The 19160-nt window shown below is 42.3% G+C and overlaps 1 protein-coding gene across 1 annotated transcript; it reads left to right on the top strand.

The window, feature by feature from the left end:
* Nucleotides 1–111: 111 nt before the first annotated feature.
* LOC310931497 (uncharacterized protein) lies at nt 112–15487 on the top strand. The gene is made up of 4 exons (XM_083894667.1): nt 112–1946; nt 8102–8148; nt 8503–8582; nt 13248–15487. Exons 1-4 carry the CDS (start codon nt 1081–1083, stop codon nt 14094–14096), a joined length of 1842 nt encoding a protein of 613 aa, XP_083750793.1. The 5' UTR covers nt 112–1080; the 3' UTR covers nt 14097–15487.
* The last annotated feature ends 3673 nt before the right edge of the window (nt 15488–19160 follow it).

A 19160-nucleotide genomic window follows, 5' to 3' on the forward strand; every position in this document is an offset into this window, starting at 1 on the left:
ATTGTTCTATATATTTATATTGTTTTATAATGTGGGTTCTTTACCGTTTAGTGTTTAATGTTCTGTACCGTTTTTGTTTTTTTTTAACTAAGTTTATATAGTTTTTTAAAAAGGCTTTTGCATGTTATTTCATTCATTTTGGAAAAATTTGTTGTTCAGATTACTTATAACATAATGGTGATGAACACTGGTTGGAAGGGCCCCCTGTGAATTTTTGCCCATACAGACTCTAGAATCGCCTCTGAGTATAAACAGTTGCCAGTGTTGACTGTTCAGTATGGTAATGTTATTTTCGTCCACTCAATTATAAATAGCCTCTGAATCAACCTTATTATTTTTGATTATGCGTGTGGATACGTTTTAAATTACACACATAAGTGTAAGATGTATTGGTTCTGTCAGTCCTTTAGATTCACGAAAAACTTGCTAAATTACATAGAGTACTATAAGTTAGCTGACTTTATAATTTGTGTATTTTTTTATTTATATGTTCTTACTCTTACACTCTACTCATACTCAGCACATGCCATGTGTTTTGTATTCCTGCACAAAGATTACAATGTGCCTTGTTGATTGTAAATTGCAAAGTGCAAAGATCTGTTGTTATGTTTAAATAATAATATCCTCGACAGGTCTGTGTTGGGGCTTGAGTTCGGGTAAACACAGACGCAGGATTATACCAACTCAAGAGACACATTTGGGGGGTGCAGCGTGTGCCGCTCGTCCCTCCTGGAACACCTCCACACAACCATAGCTTTAGATCCCGGTAGGTCAACTCTAAAATTAGAGACGACTCCTTCCTCCGCCGCGGCAGTAAAAGAGCGATCCTTAAAGTCATGTAAAGCAGAGGGATAGTCCGTCACAAGTTTTTCCACGGGTGACATTTGGTGTCACATGCTGTGCCGAGGTGAGATGAGATGAGGCTGTGCGCGTAAACGCAGGAGGGGGACAGCGCTGGATCTCTAGACACTTTCATTTGTTTATTTATTTGTCTATTTATTTATTTATTTATTTTATGGAGACGTCATATGCGGTCTCCACAGCGCGCAGCTTTCCCTGCAAGTGCACACTTCTGCTAACATGTCTTTTCTGAGCATACCAAGTCAGGAGGGGATGTTTACCACCATCAAATCTGGCAAATCAAGAGAGGAGGCTCAGCGCGACGACGACGACGACAATAACGATGATGAAGATGATGATGACGACGAGGATGACCCCGATAACATCCGCCTCATCCCGAGATGCTCCCCGGTGCCCAGGAAGCGAGGCGCGTCCATCTACGACGAGACCGCCGAGTACATGCGCATCCACCTGGCGCTGGACGCCGGGAAGAGGGTGTCGTTCGCGGACACCACGGGCGGGGATCTGGTGGACGTGAAGGAATTCGTCGCCTTCGACTCGGACGAAGACGAAGAGGAGAGCGCGAGGTGGAAGGAGGAGGAGGCGAAGTACCGCACGCGACAGCGCGAGCCCACCTACCGCGTGCAGCCGGAGTTCAGCGCGCGCGCCGGCGCTGATCTCCTGCGGGCTGTGCGCGCCAACAAGGTGGAGGTGGAGCAGATGTGTCCGGTGGAGAACGAGCCGCTCGCCTTCAGTGGGTTAATACGAGTCCAGAATGTCTCCTTCCACAAAGCGGTTTACATCAGGTCCACCATGGACAGCTGGGCCACTTACTTCGACCACCCCGCAGAGTATGTCCTCGGCTCTCACGACGGAGACACCGATCGGTTCTCCTTTAAGCTCTCGTTCGCGCCTCCTCACGTCACGCACGGCTCTCGCACGGAGTTCGTCGTCCGCTACGAAACGTCCGAAGGTGATTTCTGGGCCAACAACTCCTCTAAGAATTATGTGGTGACTCTGCTCCTGTCCTACGAAGAAGATCCACCTCCAGCTGACATCAGCATGGAGAAGGTCAGGAGCATCCTGAGACCGCCGAAAGCTTTCAGGTAAAACAGCCAATACACAGGATGTCTTATATCTTATAAACCAGGGGTTCTCAAAGTTTTGATACCCGAGGGCCAATTTAGGAACCCAACATTGGACTGAGGGCCGCCAAAGGAAAAAAAAAACGTAATAACTATGTTGTCCAAAATTTGACAATTTTTGGGGAAAAAAGTGTTTGGTCCCAAATTTTACTAATATTTTTCAAAAGAAAGCTTGGTCCAAAATTTGACAAAAACGTCATACTAAACTATGTCGTCCAAAATGTGACAATTTTTTGGGAAAAAATTTAAACACCAAAAATTGGACAAAAACGTCATACTGTACTGTGTCACTATGTCATAGTAAATACAGTTGTACAGTTTACACTTATTGGTCTGTATCCAGTTATTTCCAATAAACATTTAACAAGCTTAGTAGCTCCTGGATTAAAACTATCAACTGTAATTCATTGCGGGGTCGCCAGAAATGTTTCTGCGGGCCGCCATTGGCCCCCGGGCCGCACTTTGAGAACCAATGTTATAAACCCTTGATGTAGTTCCCTTTCCTAATTTGACTTTAAATTGTTAGATTATGAACTGATTCATCCACCCCCCCCCCCCCCAAAGTGCCAAGGTGCCCTGTGGAGTCCTCCACTTGAGAACCAGGGGTTTAGGGTTAGGCTGCTCCAATTAAATGTCCGTTTGAAATTGAATGTGCTAATAACTCCTCGGTTCTCAAACTGGGTTGTGTACCACCTGCTGTACATGAGCGTCCTCTGGTGGTTCTGTATATACCAGGGTATGTGATCAGATCTGTCGCTCCATCTTGATCTAATGTCACTGGACCAGTGTGTGAAGTATATGTGAGGAAGAGGAGGATGATGATGAGAGAGCAACTTATCCTATTGGGATAGAGCTCAATATTTACTCAGGTGGTACTTGATATAAATGTTTGAGAACCATAAGGTTCTAGTACACTACTTAGAAATAAAAGTGCTATAGAACCATATAAGGTTCTCCAGCTTGTCCTCATAGGAAAACCTTCTTTTTGTGCAGAAACTTTTTTTTCTAAAGGCTCCACCTGGAACCCTTTTGGAGGGTTCCACCAAGAACCCTTTCACAATCCTTTATTCAGGAAAGGGGTTTTAAAGGGTTCTCTGGATCAAAATGGTTCTTACTGGAACCATTAGTGTTACCAAGAACCCTTGAAAAAACCTTTCTTTTGGAAAGGGTTTTTCAGAAGCAAATGGTTCCCAGTAGAACATCAGCCCTTGTAGAAGAACCCTTTTGGAACCCTTATTTCTAAGAGTGTATGTGTACACAATTGTATCCAAAAACACCTAGACGTAGTCTTCTATCTCGCCATCTTGTGCCACCTTGTTTCTGCAGCAGCTCGACCAGAGGAACCAGCCACTGTGAGCATTTTGTGTTCTGAAGTGGAAGCTGTGTTCGAATTACGTGCGAGTCAATGGAAACTCCCATAAAGAAGGGGGGTCGGGCTCCCGTGGAGGTAGTCAAATTGTACATGTTGTACATGTACAGATTGTACCCTACCAATATTAGAGACAGGGCAATGTGTCACAGGAGGAGACGGGTGCTGTTGATTTGCTGTTCTGACAACACAGCGGTGAGTTTTTAGGGCTGTGACTAAAGCTCACATGCTCAAAGCCTTTCTCTCTGCACTACTTCACTACTCAATGTAAAGAGTATAATTTACATAAACGAGAAACGAGTGTGCGCACTCTTTGTGTACGAAGATAAGACTATAATTCGAACCCTGAACGGAAGCTAACTCGGCAAAATAAGAAAGTCTCCACCCACTTAAAGGGACACTGTGTAGTATTTATGGGTTTATATAACCCAAAATCCACTTTTTTATACATATTATGTGCTCCTGCATTGTCTAGTCGCTGTATAATAGTTTTTGTTTCATTTTCATAGTGTTTCAAAAAGTCTTGTAAAATAACATGGTCGCGGGCCGCGGTTGCATAGCCACTGTTAGCAGAGAGACGCCATGTTTCTACAGGAGCCTGTAAGGACAAACACGAGAGAACAAATCAAGCGTCTCTTTACTTGTAGCTGAAGTCCCGCCTCCACTCTCTCCGCTTCGTCTGCTACGGCCGCTCGTCTCACGAACCTCTAGATAGTGCCATCTAGAGGAGAGGCTGAAATTTACAACAAAGAACTGCTCCTCTGCTCACCCCCTCCCTTCCCTGAGCACTACGGTGTCCTCAGCCGGTCAAATGTCGTCCTCGTCGTCTTTCTCCGTGTCAGCAGATGAGGTTCGTGAGGCGAGGGAGAGGGCGGAGCTACCGCGGCCGTAGCAGACGAAGCGGAGCGAGTGGAGGCGGGACTTCAGCTACAAGTAAAGAAACGCTTGATTTGTTCTCTCGCGTTTGTCCTTACAGGCTCCGGTAGAAACATGGCGTCTCGCTAATAACAGTGGCTATGCAACCGCGGCCCGCGACCGTGTTATTTTGCATGACTTTTTGAAACACTACGAAAATGAAACAAAAACTATTATACAGCGACTGGACAATGCAGGAGCACATAATATGTATAAAAAAGTGGATTTTGGGTTATATAAACCCATAAATACTACACAGTGTCCCTTTAAATGGAAGTGTAGGATGCTGAAATGCACAATAAACACTTCTCTGACTCAGTTCAATTCCAGAAACGGCCCAATCTCTGCACCAAGTATCCACATCAGCAATTATATCTCATGTAAACATGGTCACAAACACAATAAAAAAAACAAAAACAAACAGTGGGCTTTGTCGTGCAGCAGCTGCAGAGCTCCAGTTGCTTACTAATTCCCTGTGAGCTTTTGTGGCTGCAGTTTCTCTTTTCAGCTTTATCCAGACACTCTGCCTAGAGACTGACTTTAGCGTATCAAGAACTCGGGTTGAAATTAAATCAAAGCAGGGGTGTTGATATACAGGGCTGCACAGGCTGCTGGATAACAAGGGGGAGTATTATATATAACAATCTCCCCCCACTTAAGAGTTCACCGAGTTTGTTTGTGCCTCCGTTTGCCCGACACAACCTGGTGTCTTCGGCGTCTGCAGTGGAAGACAGGAAAAGTTTTGGCGTGGAGTGGAGTGCACCCCCCCCCCCCCCCACACACACACGCACACACTCCGTCTTCAGAATGCCAATCGTACAGTGGTGTTGGAGGACGATGAAAATAGGCAAAGGGCAAGTGTCGCTTTCAGCCTGCGTGAAACTTTACCTCTGACCTTTTCGATCAGGAGGAGCAGATTTCAGTGGAATATATGAGCCTCGATCCCTTTGTAGTTCTTAGAGGCACAAATGTTTTTCTCTCCCATGATATACAGTACACCACCTGTTCAAAAGTATGGGCTCACTTAGAAATGTCCTTATTTTTGAAGGAAAAGCACTTTTTTCCCCCAATGAATATAACATTAAATGGATCAGAAATACACTCTATACATTGTTTATGTGCTAAACGACTATTCTAGCTGCAAACGTCTGGAATATTTTAATGTAATATGTACATAGTTGTATAGAGGCCCATTTCCAGTGTTCTAATGGTACATTGTGTTTGCTAATAGCATTAGAAGACTATTGGATGATTAGAAAACCCTTGTGCAGTGATGTTAGCACAACTGAAAACAGTTTTGCTGGTTCTTTGTTAAAAGGGCAAAATTATTATTTTGAATAAAAATCATTATTTCTAATCTTGTCAATGTCTTGACGATATTTTCTATCCATTTTGCAACTATTTTGATGAATAAAAGTGTGACTTTTAAAGGCGCCATATGTAAGAATGTGGCCAAAAACAGTTACTACATTCAAATTCAAAACACCGAGGTCTTTTAGGTTTCGTTTTCTGACGTAACTGGCAACCCGTGGTCGCTCGGCAGCTGAGACTCTACTGACTGCAATGATTGGTAGACGGCTGTAGGTGGCGCCACATGCCAAAAACATGATTTCAAAACATAAACACGACTTGCGGTCTGCAAAATATATTTTTTTAATGCAGATATTTTGTCTGTACTGTTGTTGTTGGTGAGTTCAGTTTGTTATATGAACATTATTCCTGAGTCTCTGTGACATATTAGGAGGATTTGATGATTTATTACTTAATGCACCTTTAATGGAAAACACAAAAAGTATAGGTGACCTCAAACTTTTGAATGGTAGTGTATATATATATATATTTTTTTTTTAAAACCCTGTTGAATTCTAATAATCCTGTGATGAATCGTCTCACAGTGTCTCACAGATGGAGGATAGCGGCAAAGGTCCCCGCGAGCAAACAGCGATTAGACTGATGTAGCTGTCATGTAGCTCCTCATTGGTGTTTGGATGTGGGGATGGAGCAGATGGCTTGTTAGGGACGGATGAGTCACTAACTGGAAAGGAGGAATTTGGGGAGCAGAGACTGCGTTGGCACCGCCACCATAACCGCCGCCACCGCCATAGCAACCAGCACAGATTCATTATGTGCTTTGACTTTTCCTGATAATTGGATTTTTAACACATCGGCAAGTGCATCTGGTGGGAGGAAATGTTACTGCGGGGGTAAAACGAGCATAGACACTGGGACGTTACAGTCGCTTCTCTTTATGCTGTGGATAATAATCTCACCACTGGTTGAGTTTATTTACAGCGTAGCCGAGCGAAGCGACGACAGATATGAAATGTTCATGTGCTGGTGGTGAATTTAGAACAGTGAAGCTCGGAGACTGAGTCAGGACCAAACACTGTAGACCATTTGTTCTCAAAGTGCGGCCCGCGGGCCAATAGCGGCCCGCAGAAACATTTCTGGCGGCCCCGCAATGAATTACAGTTGATAGTTTTAATCCAGGAGCTACTAAGCTTGTTAAATGTTTATTGGACATTACTGGATACAGACCAATAAGTGTAAACTGTACAACTGTATTTACTATGTCATCAAATTTCAGATGACATAGTGACACAGTATAGTATGACGTTTTTGTCAAACTATGTAATTTACATTTTTTTCCCAAAAAATTGTCACATTTTGGATGACGTATGACGTTTTTGTCAAATTTTGGACCCAATTTTTTTATTTTTTTAATTGTCAAATTTGGGACGACATAGTATTGTACAACGTTTTTGTCCAATTTTGGTCCAGTGGTCTAAACCGTTTGGGAAACAATGATTTGGTCACATCGAGCTGAGGTGTGCGAGAGAAAAAGAGTCCTAGTGATGCAACTTCACAACCGTCAACTTCTGTAAAACACCAAACTAAGAGGAAGAAGAGCACCAAAGTGCAATTGGCACAAAAACCAGGGCTGGTCAATAATAACTAATAATAATTCATCAGCGGCAATATAACAAAAGTTCACATATTAATGTTTACACACACAATTTGACGTACGAGGCGTAAAACACTTTGAATGGTCGACCTCAGACGTGAGAAATGTTTCACTTTGTGCTCATAAAGAAATGTAAAATCTCAAATCGTCTGACATTCGTTGCGCTAAGTGTCCATATCGACTGATTTAAAGACGTTATTTATTATGAGAGCATTTATACTTTGAGAACGTGGATCTAAAACGAGGTGTTTGTGTGTGCAGAGCTTTAGTCGTAATGACTTCACTTCCACCGTCTGATATTAAAGCGGAGGAGCGTGAAGCGCAGGGATCACAGCACAGCTCGTCACTTTTATTCCCGCTCTATTTGTGTAGCTGCTGCTGCAGTCACATGCTGAGCACACATCTTGACCTTTATGTCATGTGGGCTTCCCCGTCCTTCAACACCAGTGCTCTGTTACAGAAATCATTTATGTACAACAAATCCTTTCGTTTGTCATGACTACACTGATATTTAGCATGAGCGTTTAGCATTTAGCAAGTATTTCCCCGAATGGACCCATTGTCTCATGCTGTGATCACTGGTACCGGTGTTTACTTTGACTCCCCTCTGACTCTGTGTTTTATGTATTCGGGGCTGCTGTAGAAACATGGAAGTGCAAGATGGCCGCCTCTGTAGAGCAAGGCCCTTTCCTAAAGTCCATATTCCATATAAAATATTTATTCTAAGGCTACAAAAACCAAATGATCTGTGCTTTCATTGACCCTTTGAATTTTCAGTTGCCATGTATTAAATATATACGATCTCATGGATTGTGTATTGTGTTGTTTACGTTGTCTTATAATCACAATCTCTCTCTTTTCTCTTAGTATAAATGAGGATTTAGACTTGGAAGACGAGCTGGAAAGTCAAGCAGGTACATCATGGTACATCACTGTCTGGGAGAAAAAACATACGTGTTTAAAGATATATATGATTCACATGAAACAAAGTGGTGAAGTGTGGGATGTAAAATTCATTCTGCATGATTATTTAAAGGTTTAATTATGCTAAATGTTCCCATAATGCACCTCAGTGTCATTATTATCGATATTGGCGTAAATGTTGAGCTCATTATTAAACATTATTTAGCATTTTAACAGTGTTAGGTAGTTTAGGTGGCTTTTGTCCATTTAATTATTTGCTTACAGTCGACGAACGGTGTTTTCTTGGACAAGTTTTACCGTTTAGTGTAAGGGATTCACCCAGTGCTTGTGTTTTACATGATCAGAAAAAGCGGCAGTGACTTCCAGGAGTCAGCTCCTCAGACCTGTGTCCCCTGACGTCGCCCAGTCTGAGATGGACATAGAGGTAAGAAGGATCAGAATTACTGGATTAAATGGTTAAATAACCTTTTCTTTGACTGGAAACACGTCGGCTCGCTCTCCAGCAGAGGATTCAGTTCAGATTATCTTTATTTGCATGTCCTAGTTGTTGTTGTTGTTGTTGTTGTTGACACATTCCCTTTTTAACAGGTAAGCAGGCAAATAAATGTGTCCAATAATAATAATAATTTAAATTAAAAAAAAAAATAAAATAACAAAACATTTCAATTCAACCTCTAAGGCTCACCATCATTGGCTTGTTGGTTGTTTATGTTGTTCACAGCTCATTGAAGCTTCAGCAACAACTTAGGTAACGTTCTGCTTCTCACGCTGTAGCACGACCACTGAATGCCGTCGTCCTCCTCCTCCGCAGCAGCTCATCGTACATTCACGCCGCAAACGCCCGCATGTTCGTCAAAGCCTCTGTTTACTCTCTCATACTTGTTCCCTGTACATTTGTACATTTTTTAACGCTACTATTCATCATATTCACCCTAACGATGATATTCTGTATGTGTTTCTGCTACTTTTTGATCGTTGCACTGGACGCTGTTGTGCTGTTGTCTGTGTACTTGTGCTCTTATTTTGAAAAGTCATGGAAAATCTTTTTTTAAAAGCTACCGTTTAACCACAGCCACTGATTATTCAACAATTATTTGCTTTTTTTTTGTTACAGAGAGGATACTTGAGTAAAAGTACAAGTATCTTTACCAGAAAATGACTTTGGTAGAAGCTGAAGTCACTTTTTTTTAATAACATCAACAACTGAAGTAAAAAGCTTAAAGTTTATGACATTTACTGGACTTAAGTATCAAAAGTGATTTTCTTGATATAAAATGTACTTTTTTTTTAGAAGTTATAGAAGTAAAAGTCAATGTGTTAAAAAAGACAGCAGTAAGGATTGAGTCATTCAACTGGAAGGTTGTCGGTTCAATTCCTGGCTCCTTGAGCAAGACGCTTAACCCCGTGTTGAAACATGTAAATGACAAAACTGTACACTCTTAGAAATAAAAGCACTAAGTAGAACCAATTAAGGTTCTTCGGCTTGTCCTCATAGGAGAACTCTTTTGGAGGGTTCCACCAAGAACCCTTTTAAAACCCTTTCTCTGGGAAAGGGTTTTTTCAGAAGCAAATGGTTCCAGGTAGAACCTCAGCCCTTGTAGAAGAACCCTTTTGGAACCCTTCTTTCTAAGAGCGTAGACCATTTCCAACTCTTCTTCGTCTGATTTTATTGGGTAGTAACAAGTATCAAAGATAGTTAGAGGAAATGTAGTGGAGTAAAAGAAAAAGTCGCTAGAAATATAAATAACAAAGGAAAACGATCCACTGTTTGATTATTATGACAAATATAAAGAGGTACAGGATAGAAAACACGCGTTTAACACGTTAGGCATCCCTGTTACAAAGTACAAATACTTTGTTACTGTACTTAAGTACAAAAATCTGTACTTCTCCCTGTGTGGGTTTTCAAGAAACTGATTGAAATGTTTCAGCAAAGAAGTTCAGAAAACTATAGCCCTCTTGTGGTGGAAAAGTAAACAAGGCCTTAATTGTGGGGATAAATGAGAAGGTGCAAAGACAGGAAGTGACATCATACTTCTAACAAAAATTCATTTAAAAACCAAGTCACAACCCACTAAAAAAAAAAGAGACAGTACTGCGAGTACAATCATAGGACGTTCTACCTTCTAACACGATGACATGACCTGGTCTCAGCGTCTCACTGGTCCACATGTACATGTCAGGCATGTCCTCGTCCAGCTCATCTGTCTAATGCACTTTATGTCAACACACGCATGCTGTGATTTCTTTGATCGAGCTTGAATTCAACTACCGCATCATCGACTCCTTCCTCCTTTCCTAATTTTCTTAAGTCAGATCATTTTCCTGTTAGATTTTCGCAGCGTAATTGCAAGTGTCCACCGTGTTAATGATTCACATGCTGAGTTGCTGATTTAAACGCGCAATCGTTTGGTTTCCCCTTTTTTTTGAACCCAGTGGTGTTTGTCATTCAGGAGGCAGAGCAGCAGCAGTGATGTAGCCGCGATCGCAAAGGATCCTACTCTGCTTCCTCCAGAGCGCGTTGAAGTGTCCTTAAAGAAGCCCAACGCTCTCGCGGCTCCTGATCATCAGCATGTGAAGGGCTGTCAAAACATTTGTCCCCCAAGCTGTAAATCTGTCTCTGAATGAGAGCGCCTGAAGTATTATGTCTGTCAAACTATATTTAAAGGTGCATTATGTAATAAATCATAAAATCCTCCTAATATGTCACAGAGACTCAGGAATAATGTTCATATAACAAACTGAACTCACCAACAACAACAGTACAGACAAAATATTCGCGTTAAAAATTTTTTTTGCAGACTGCAAATCATGTTTTGGCGTCATGTGGTGCCACCTACCGCCGTCTACCAATCATTGCCAGTCAGTAGAGTCTCAGCTGCCGAGCAACCACGGGTTGCCAGTTACATCTGAGCAACAATGGCCGGAGAAAACGAAACCTAAAAGACCTCGGTATTTTGAATTTGAGTGTAGTAACCGTTTTTGGCCACATTCTTACATATGGCGCCTTTAAGACTAGTTTAAATCTATAAAGCAATTGACCTGTATCAATAATAGCATAGAACATGCTAAAGTCTTAAGTATCCCCTACATTAACCCCCATGTTTTTCTCTATGTGAGCATTCATGTTATTTGTGTTTTTTGTGCCTTGCTCTTGCACTTCTTGTTCTTCTGGGATCTTGGTTTGACCTGAAATATTCAAAAAGCATTTCTTATCGCTTAGAATAAACCACTCTACAGGTATATAATGGAGCAGAATCAACATAGACAAGCAAGTATTAAGAGGATTTGGAATAATTGTGGCAGTTCCACTTTTCCCTCCAATATTTCTCTCCTCTGTCCTTTTGAAGTTGCAGCGTTAAAAAAAGTTGAGAGGATTCGTCTAAAACATTGTTTGGTGGTAACTGCAGTAGCTAGTGTTATAGGAATAGAGAGGTTAGTGAAATAGACGTAGAGAAAGAAAGAGACGTAGGCTACGTTTACACTAGCACGGGTAGTTTTAAACACAGAGACCTTCCGCTGCGCTTGTGCCTTTTCGTTTGCACACAAACGGCGATTTCGCCTCTGAAAACTATTATTTCTAAAAAACTCCGGCAAAAGTGGAGATTTTGGAAAACTGAGTTTCCGCGTTTGCATGTAAACAGAGAAAAACATTTGCATTTGCAAATACAGCTCCTATATTACGTTGAGGAGCAGACAGAGGTGGAAAAAGTACTAAAATATTGTACTCAAGTAAAAGTACCAATGCTGAAATATTACTCAAGTAGAAGTAAAAGTAGTCATCTGAAAATGTACTCAAGTTGAAGTAAAAAGTAGTTCATTTGAAATGCACTTAAAGTAAAAGTTACTTAGTTACTTTGAGTGGGGTGTGAGTGTAGTAGAAATATGACGGGTAGGAAATCCAAAACTATTTTGGAGCTCACGCACCCAGCGCGACACAGGATATAGCGTCACGGAATATTACGAACTCTATGTTCACGCGCCAGTGCTGGTGCTAATATCACGTCACCATTCGTCTGGTTCTGGTGTATATTTTCCCCCTGTTGGTCTTCATTTTTATTTTTACTCAGTAACGGATAGGATTTATAAAGTAACGAAGTACAATACTTGAGTCAATACGTACTCAAGTAAAATACAAAATCCTGATCTTAAAGGTGAAGTAAGTAGTTTATAGTGCCATCTAGAGGAGAGGCTGAAATTTACAACAAAGAACTGCTCCTCTGCTCACCCCCTCCCTTCCCTGAGCGCTACTGTGTCCTCAGCAGATTTTGGGTAATATAAACCCATAAATACTACACAGTGTTAAATTGTAAAAGTATTCAAAACAGTAACTTGAGTAAATGTATTTCGTTACTTTCCACCTCTGGGAGCAGAGACGTGTTAGGGCTCGGAGCTGAACCAGACCGCGTCACCGTCAGCGTCGCCGGTTTTGGGTCCGACCTTGGCGGGTTTGAGAATGAGGTTATCGTCCCGATATGAGGTTATGAGTATATCTGAGTATATCTGAGTATATATCTGAGTATATCTGAGTATGAGTATATATCTCGAATGAGGTTATTGTCCCGGAGGAGTGGCGTGAGGATTTTAGGATGCTGCGATCATCGCTGCTGTCACTTGTATAGTTAAGTCCATACATCGAAGGTCAGAGGTCAGTCGTCGTTGTTGTTGTTGTCGATGAGGATTCTGATTGACTTGTATGTCTTTCTCCTTCTTCTTCCTGCACTGCCGCCCACAGGCTTGGCGTAGTCACGACGGCTCTCGACTGCTTTATTTATGCGGGTAATTGGAAATGGCAACTTTTTTGAAAAGGATGACGGAGGGAAGAAAATATCCGTTTTTAGCTAGTATAAACGTAGCCACAGTGTTGACAGGAAAAGGCCTATCTCGTCATAATGCTCCAGGTTTGTTTTGCATTTCCTCACAATGACATCATCGTCAGCATGTGGGATCCACTTCACAGTAAAAGCATTACAAAAAAGAAATGCTTTTCCTCTCCGTTCTGTGTGAAGTGTCGTCGTGCGACGTGACTCTTCCTCCTCTTTCTCCTGCCGTCTGTCAAACGTCCTTCTCACTGTTTCACCTCCAACAGATGGCCGTTAACCCCTCTGACCCCTCTGTCCCACCCAACCGAGAGCCTCCGTCCGCTGAGGACACGCGACGGTCCCGCACCGGCGTCGTGTCCCCGGCCGAACCGTCCCCGTACATGTCTTCCCGAACCGCACATCAGGCAGATCCGTCGCTTGTGCTCTGTGAGCCAGTCGAGCCTTCACCCAGAGTCCATTGTGAATTAGGCAACCAAACACGGCCCGTGAATATTAGTCCTTACTCTGCACCGACGACGACGACGACGACGACGACGACGACGACGCCTTCTCCACAACAAGAGCCGAGCTCCCAGGTCGACGCAGAGGAGGCCTCGCGCTCGCATCATCTTCCCACCACGGAGACCAATGTGTGTCCAACAGGAGAGGACGCAGCTCCTCTTGAACCAGCTGAGGTGGAGCTTGAAGTGGGACTGAATGAAGGACTTGTTGCAGGATTATCAGAAGCTTCCACACCTGCTGTCCCGTCTCTGGGAGCAGCAGCAGCAGCAGCAGGTGAGGCCGAACTCGCAGAGAGCGCAGGTGCGAGTGAGACGAGCCTAAAGTTAGCTCTTCAGTCTGACTCAGCCTGCAGAGGCAGAGAGGAGGAGGAGGAAGAAGAAGAAGAAGAAGAAGAAGAAGACGATTTTCCCCGGATTTCACCTGACACGTTATTAGAGAACCCGTCATCAAACGCGGCGTCAGAGGTGACCGAGCTCCAGTCTGAGCGCGGCGCGGACGCCCATCTGATGGCGTCCATCGTGTTCCTGAGCGGAGTCGTGTCCCTGTCCATCGTGATGCAGGAGCCCAGCGCCCTCTTCTTCATCGGGCTCCTCCTGGTCCTGCACCGTTTGTGACCGCAAAGCACAAGAGTCGTGACCTGTCGTGTGTTTGCCAAGTCAAGTGCCTTTTTTTTTTTTTTTTTTTTGCAACGATTCCAAAAGAAGCCACCGAGTAAGCGCTGTGTGTGTGTGTTGAAGTTTGCGTCTCGCCGTGTGAACTTCTTTGATTCATTTACATTTCCTTGAAAAGAAATAACACACAAATTACTTCCATGTAACGGAGAAAAGAAAAAAATATTCTGGGGATGTTTTCATGTACACTACCGTTCAAAAGTTTGGGCTCACTTAGAAATGTCCTTATTCTTAAAGGAAAATCACTTTTTTATCAATGAATATAACATTAAATGAATCATAAATACACTCATTGTTAATGTGGTAAACGACTATTCTAGCTGCAAACGTCTGGTTTTTAATGTCATATGTACATAGGTGTATAGAGGCACATTTCCACTGTTCTAATGGTACATTGTGTTGCTAATCACGTTAGAAGACTATTGATGATTTGAAAACCCTTGTGTGATGATGTTAGCACAGCTGAAAACAGTTTTGCAAAATTATTATCATTATTTCTAATCTTGTCAATGTCTTGACTATATTTCCTATTCATTTTGCAACTCTTTTGATGAATAAAAGTGTGATTTTTAATGGAAAACACAAAAAAATATTGTATAGGTGACCCCAAACTTTTGAACGGTAAATAGTGTAGCGTGTCACAAAGTGTGAATTAGCAATTAGCAATAGTCAAACCAAAAAAACTGTTTGTAATTGTTGTGTTGTTTTCCACTTGTAGATGAGTTTACGTGGTGTTGTATTCTGATCAATGCACATGTGTGTGTGTGTGTGTGTGTGTGTGTGTGTGTGTGTCTGAGGTCGTTGTCTAACCACTGCCATGAACGAAGCTTTCCTGAATTTAAATTGAATATCATATGGGGACACAGAACAAAGTTAAAAAGACAAAACATGGAGGTTTGTGCCTTAAAGATCCAGTGTGTAACATTTAACAGGGTTTATTGGCAGAAATTTAATATTCTACCCATAAGTATGTGTTTAAAGTGTGTAAAAGCTTTAAAATAGGTGTTTATATGTACTTTTATGCAAGGGCTGCCATGTGTCTACGGCAAGCCTGAATGGACAAACCAGCCAGAGTGTGTTCTGCAATTTAAAATTGTAGCTTATACGCAAATAATAATAATAATAATAATAAAAAAAGAATTGCATCTTTTCTGGCCACCGTACTTTGTGGACATGCTTGTCTTCTCACCATTAGATGTTATTCATTCTTGCACACTGGACCTTTATTATTATATTTTGATGTTGTTAGTTAGAGCTGCAACTAACCATTATTTTCGTAATCGATTAATCTGTCGATTATTTTCTCGTTTAATCGTTTGGTCCATAAAATGTCATTGATCAACATTGATCAGTGTTTGTCAAACCTGGAAATGTCAATGATCTCGAATGTGAGCAAAGAAATGAAGAAAATATTCACATTTAAGAAGCTAAAACAATCTATGAAACAATCATGAAAAAAGCTTCAAAGTGATTAATCAATTATCAAAATAGTTGACGATTACTTTAGTCATCGATTAATTGTTCCAGCTTTATTGTCTATTAGCGTCACATTAAATTAGATGCTGCTTAAAGAGGCTAAAATGTGATAAAATGTACATTTATCTTTGGTTATTGCACTAAAATAAAAAGAAACTGGTTAATAAACAGAAAACTATTTCACTTAAAACAATGATTTAAGTTGAATTAAACTATTGATAGAGAGTGAAATTGTCTCCCTGTAAACAGGTCAACTTTATTTTGAAGGAAGTATTTTTTTAACAGTGTAAAGAGCTCACTTTATCTCACTCGCTAATTCTCAGTGAACAAGCACAACTTGTTGCACAGTGTGCAAATTCTGCAGCACAACGCCGACGGCCTCACAGTGAGGCCGCGGCACGGAACCACACGTTTGAAGTGATGAAAGCTTTTACGGTGTATTGCCGTTAAACTTTAATTAAAGTTCCTATACGCCGCACCACCGTGCGTCTCTGTGTCTTTCTTTTTCCCTTCTTTCAGCCGCGTTCTGCAAACGCACAACAGTGACACAACAGAGAGAGAGTGACGCTGGGTCACACACCAAAATAACATCAGAGCCTCTGGTGCAGGTGACTTTGCAAACACACACACACACACACACACACACACATGGCTTTGCTTGTGGAAACACACAGTAAGATGATCTGCATGCAGCAGCCAAAGGTCACGCATTGCTCTGAGGTCATGGTGTCACAATAAGAGTACAGTGCGTAAGCTGAGGTCATTTTTAGGAAGCTGATCATTTTTTGGAAGCCTCAGACGCGACAGAACGAGACGACAGTGTTTCGACGCTGCTGTTTCTCCTTAACCCTTAGAACAAGGCTGTTCAACTTAAGGCACGGGGGCCAGATCCGGCCCTTCAAGCAATTTGGACCGGCCCGCTGTCCATCAACCCAACAATAATCAATGTATTATTAAAAAGCCAATAAAACTGTAGCTCCGCCTTTTTCTGGCACTTTGCGACACTTTTTGTCCCTTTTTGGCAAATACCAGTACAGCTTGTAGTGAGGTTGGCCGCTCAACTGACAGTTGAGACCAGAGTTTACCACAGAAACCCTGAGACAGGAGACCAGATACCCGGACACAGGATACCAGATACCCGGAGACCAGAGTTTACCATAGAAACACAGACAGGAGACCAGAAATCCTGGAGACCAGAAACCTGGAGACCAGAGTTTACAACGGAAACCCAGAGACAGGAGACCAGGAACCCTGAGACCAGAGCCTCGGTGTCAGACACGGTAAACAATGAGCCGCTGGTGTGTTTTAAGTCCACTTGGAGCCGAAATCTGCGGCTAATAGCTGAGCGGCTAACTGCAGAGCGGCTAACTGCTGGTACCACTAAAAACAACTAGCGTAGTTGTGTTTGTATTTGTACTTGGTTACATTACAACACTGACCGAGGTCAAGCAGAAATGTGCAGCTACTCCCTGTGGACACAGAACGAGGAACACACAGTTTGGTTCACTATGGCAGTGTTTCCTGATCCTGGTCCATGTTTTAGATGTTTCCCTGCTCCAACACACCTGATTCAGGTGAACAGCTCGTTATCAGGCTTCTGCAGATGCTCCATAACGAGCCGACCGTGTTTTGGGGGTTTTTTTGTTTTACGTTGGGAATATTACCAAAACGAGCGTCCCCAAACTGTTCCATATTTCAGTGTCTGATTATGATGCAACAAAGGCTGCAAAATCACAACATGAAAAGGACGTATATGTGTGTGTGTGTGTGTGAGGAGGATGAAGATGGTTCAAGTGGTGTTTTATCCTCTGTTCTCCTTTAAATAAAGACCCAGAATGCCTTGCTGCGGCCCTGTCAGGCCAGCCTGTGTCATTCTGGGTCTTTGCCTGCTCAGTCTGTCACTAAGGGCTCGAGACCAATGAGACACCGACACAGTCTGTGGACAGCTGGAGACACACACACACACACACACACTGCACAAAACACACACCGTTAGAATCATATAGAAAACAACACATAGATAAAAAGTGATGTTAAGTGAAATTAAATGCAAATAAAAAAATCCCTCTGTAGTTGAACGGCCCATAAACGCTGCCGCACACCTCTCTCTCTCTCTCTCTCTCTCTCTCTCTCTCTGTCTCTCTCTCTCTCTCTCTCTCTCTCTCGCTCGCTCTTCCTCTCTCTCTCTTCCTCCGAATAAAACCGACAGTTTCCGCGAATGTGCGAGCTGCCTCCCTGCAAACAGCCATAATTGGGATTATTCAGGAATAATTCGCCTAATCCAGGAAGCGTTGTTTTTGTTTTTTCTTTTGTTTTTTATTCCCCTCCTTTTTTAGTCGTAGTTCCCACTCATTTTTCTTTTTTTTTTTTTGTATTATCATTATTATTATTATTATTTTTGTTTATTTATTTATTTATTTATCTGTGAACGTGGCCTCGCGGCGGCGGCGGCGTTTGCAGCGTGGATCTCCCTCATCCGTGGATTAGCAGAGAAAATAATAATAATAATAATATTGTTATTATTAAGAATAATGCGTGCGTTTTGTCGCCGCCGAGGCGTGTTTCTCTCTGGCGGACGGTTGTCCGCGTCGTCGCTGGACAGAAAAACAATGAGCGCATATTTCCACAGCTCCGGGTAAAAAAAAAATACATCATCGCCCCGAAAGATGAGAGAAAGAGACGCGGAGAGGCTTCTTCTGTCTGTGTGGACTAATTGTTCTGCTGCCACGAGCCAGTTTACATGATGAGGATGAGGATGAGGATGATGATGATGATGATGAAGCCAAGGCGATTCTTTTAAGGGGACGCGCGATTTTTCTTCTTCTTCTTCTCTGTGTGTGTGTTTTTTTTTCTCTAGTGGGTGGTGTTATTATAAGCATCGAAAATCTGACATCATTTGGATTTTATGAACTGAACGAGATCATGTGTGCGCGTGTTTTTCCTTCTTCTTCTTCTTCTTCTTCCTCCTCTTCTCTCCATCGCCCTCTGGAAAAACCATCCTCGACGTGATGCAACACAGACTCTGTTTTCTCGGATGATATTCAGATTAAATGAGCAACATCCCTCCCTGTGGCGGTGGATTCCTCCTCTCCTCCTCCTCTCCTCCTCTCCTCCTCCTCTCCTCATACCTCCATCCTAAATGTGGCTTCTTCATCTCGGCTCTTTTGTCCAGATCTACACCTCCATCATCATCATCACAGCCTCTCTCTCCTCCGTCTTATGTTTATTTTATGTGGCTCGGTTCGATCCATTCCCTGTGATGGATTTCATGCATAACAGGTGTTGTTTGAGGCACGAGAGCAAAGCAAGAGCATGAAGCCTCGTTATCACTGCTCTTATTATGGTGTGTCTTTCTCTCGCTTTAACAAACAGTGACACACAAAGAGACTTGGATCCTTTTTTTTTTTTTTAAATGATTATTGGGTTCATTCTTTTTTTTTGTGGTTGTTGTTGTTGTTGTATCGGTGAGAGAAGACAACATCTCTACAAAGATGAGGATATAAAAGGTAGGTTATCACACACACGCATGTG

This window comes from Microchirus variegatus (genome assembly GCF_963457635.1).
Source record: "Microchirus variegatus genome assembly, chromosome: 9".
Taxonomy (NCBI): Eukaryota; Metazoa; Chordata; class Actinopteri; order Pleuronectiformes; family Soleidae; genus Microchirus; species Microchirus variegatus.

Coding starts and splice junctions, on each gene's coding strand:
- LOC310931497 (XM_083894667.1), top strand. CDS start 1,081: ATGTCTTTTCTGAGCATACCAAGTCAGGAGGGGATGTTTACCACCATC. Junction 8,149..8,502: donor CGAGCTGGAAAGTCAAGCAG/GTACATCATGGT, acceptor TTACATGATCAG/AAAAAGCGGCAGTGACTTCC. Junction 8,583..13,247: donor AGTCTGAGATGGACATAGAG/GTAAGAAGGATC, acceptor CACCTCCAACAG/ATGGCCGTTAACCCCTCTGA.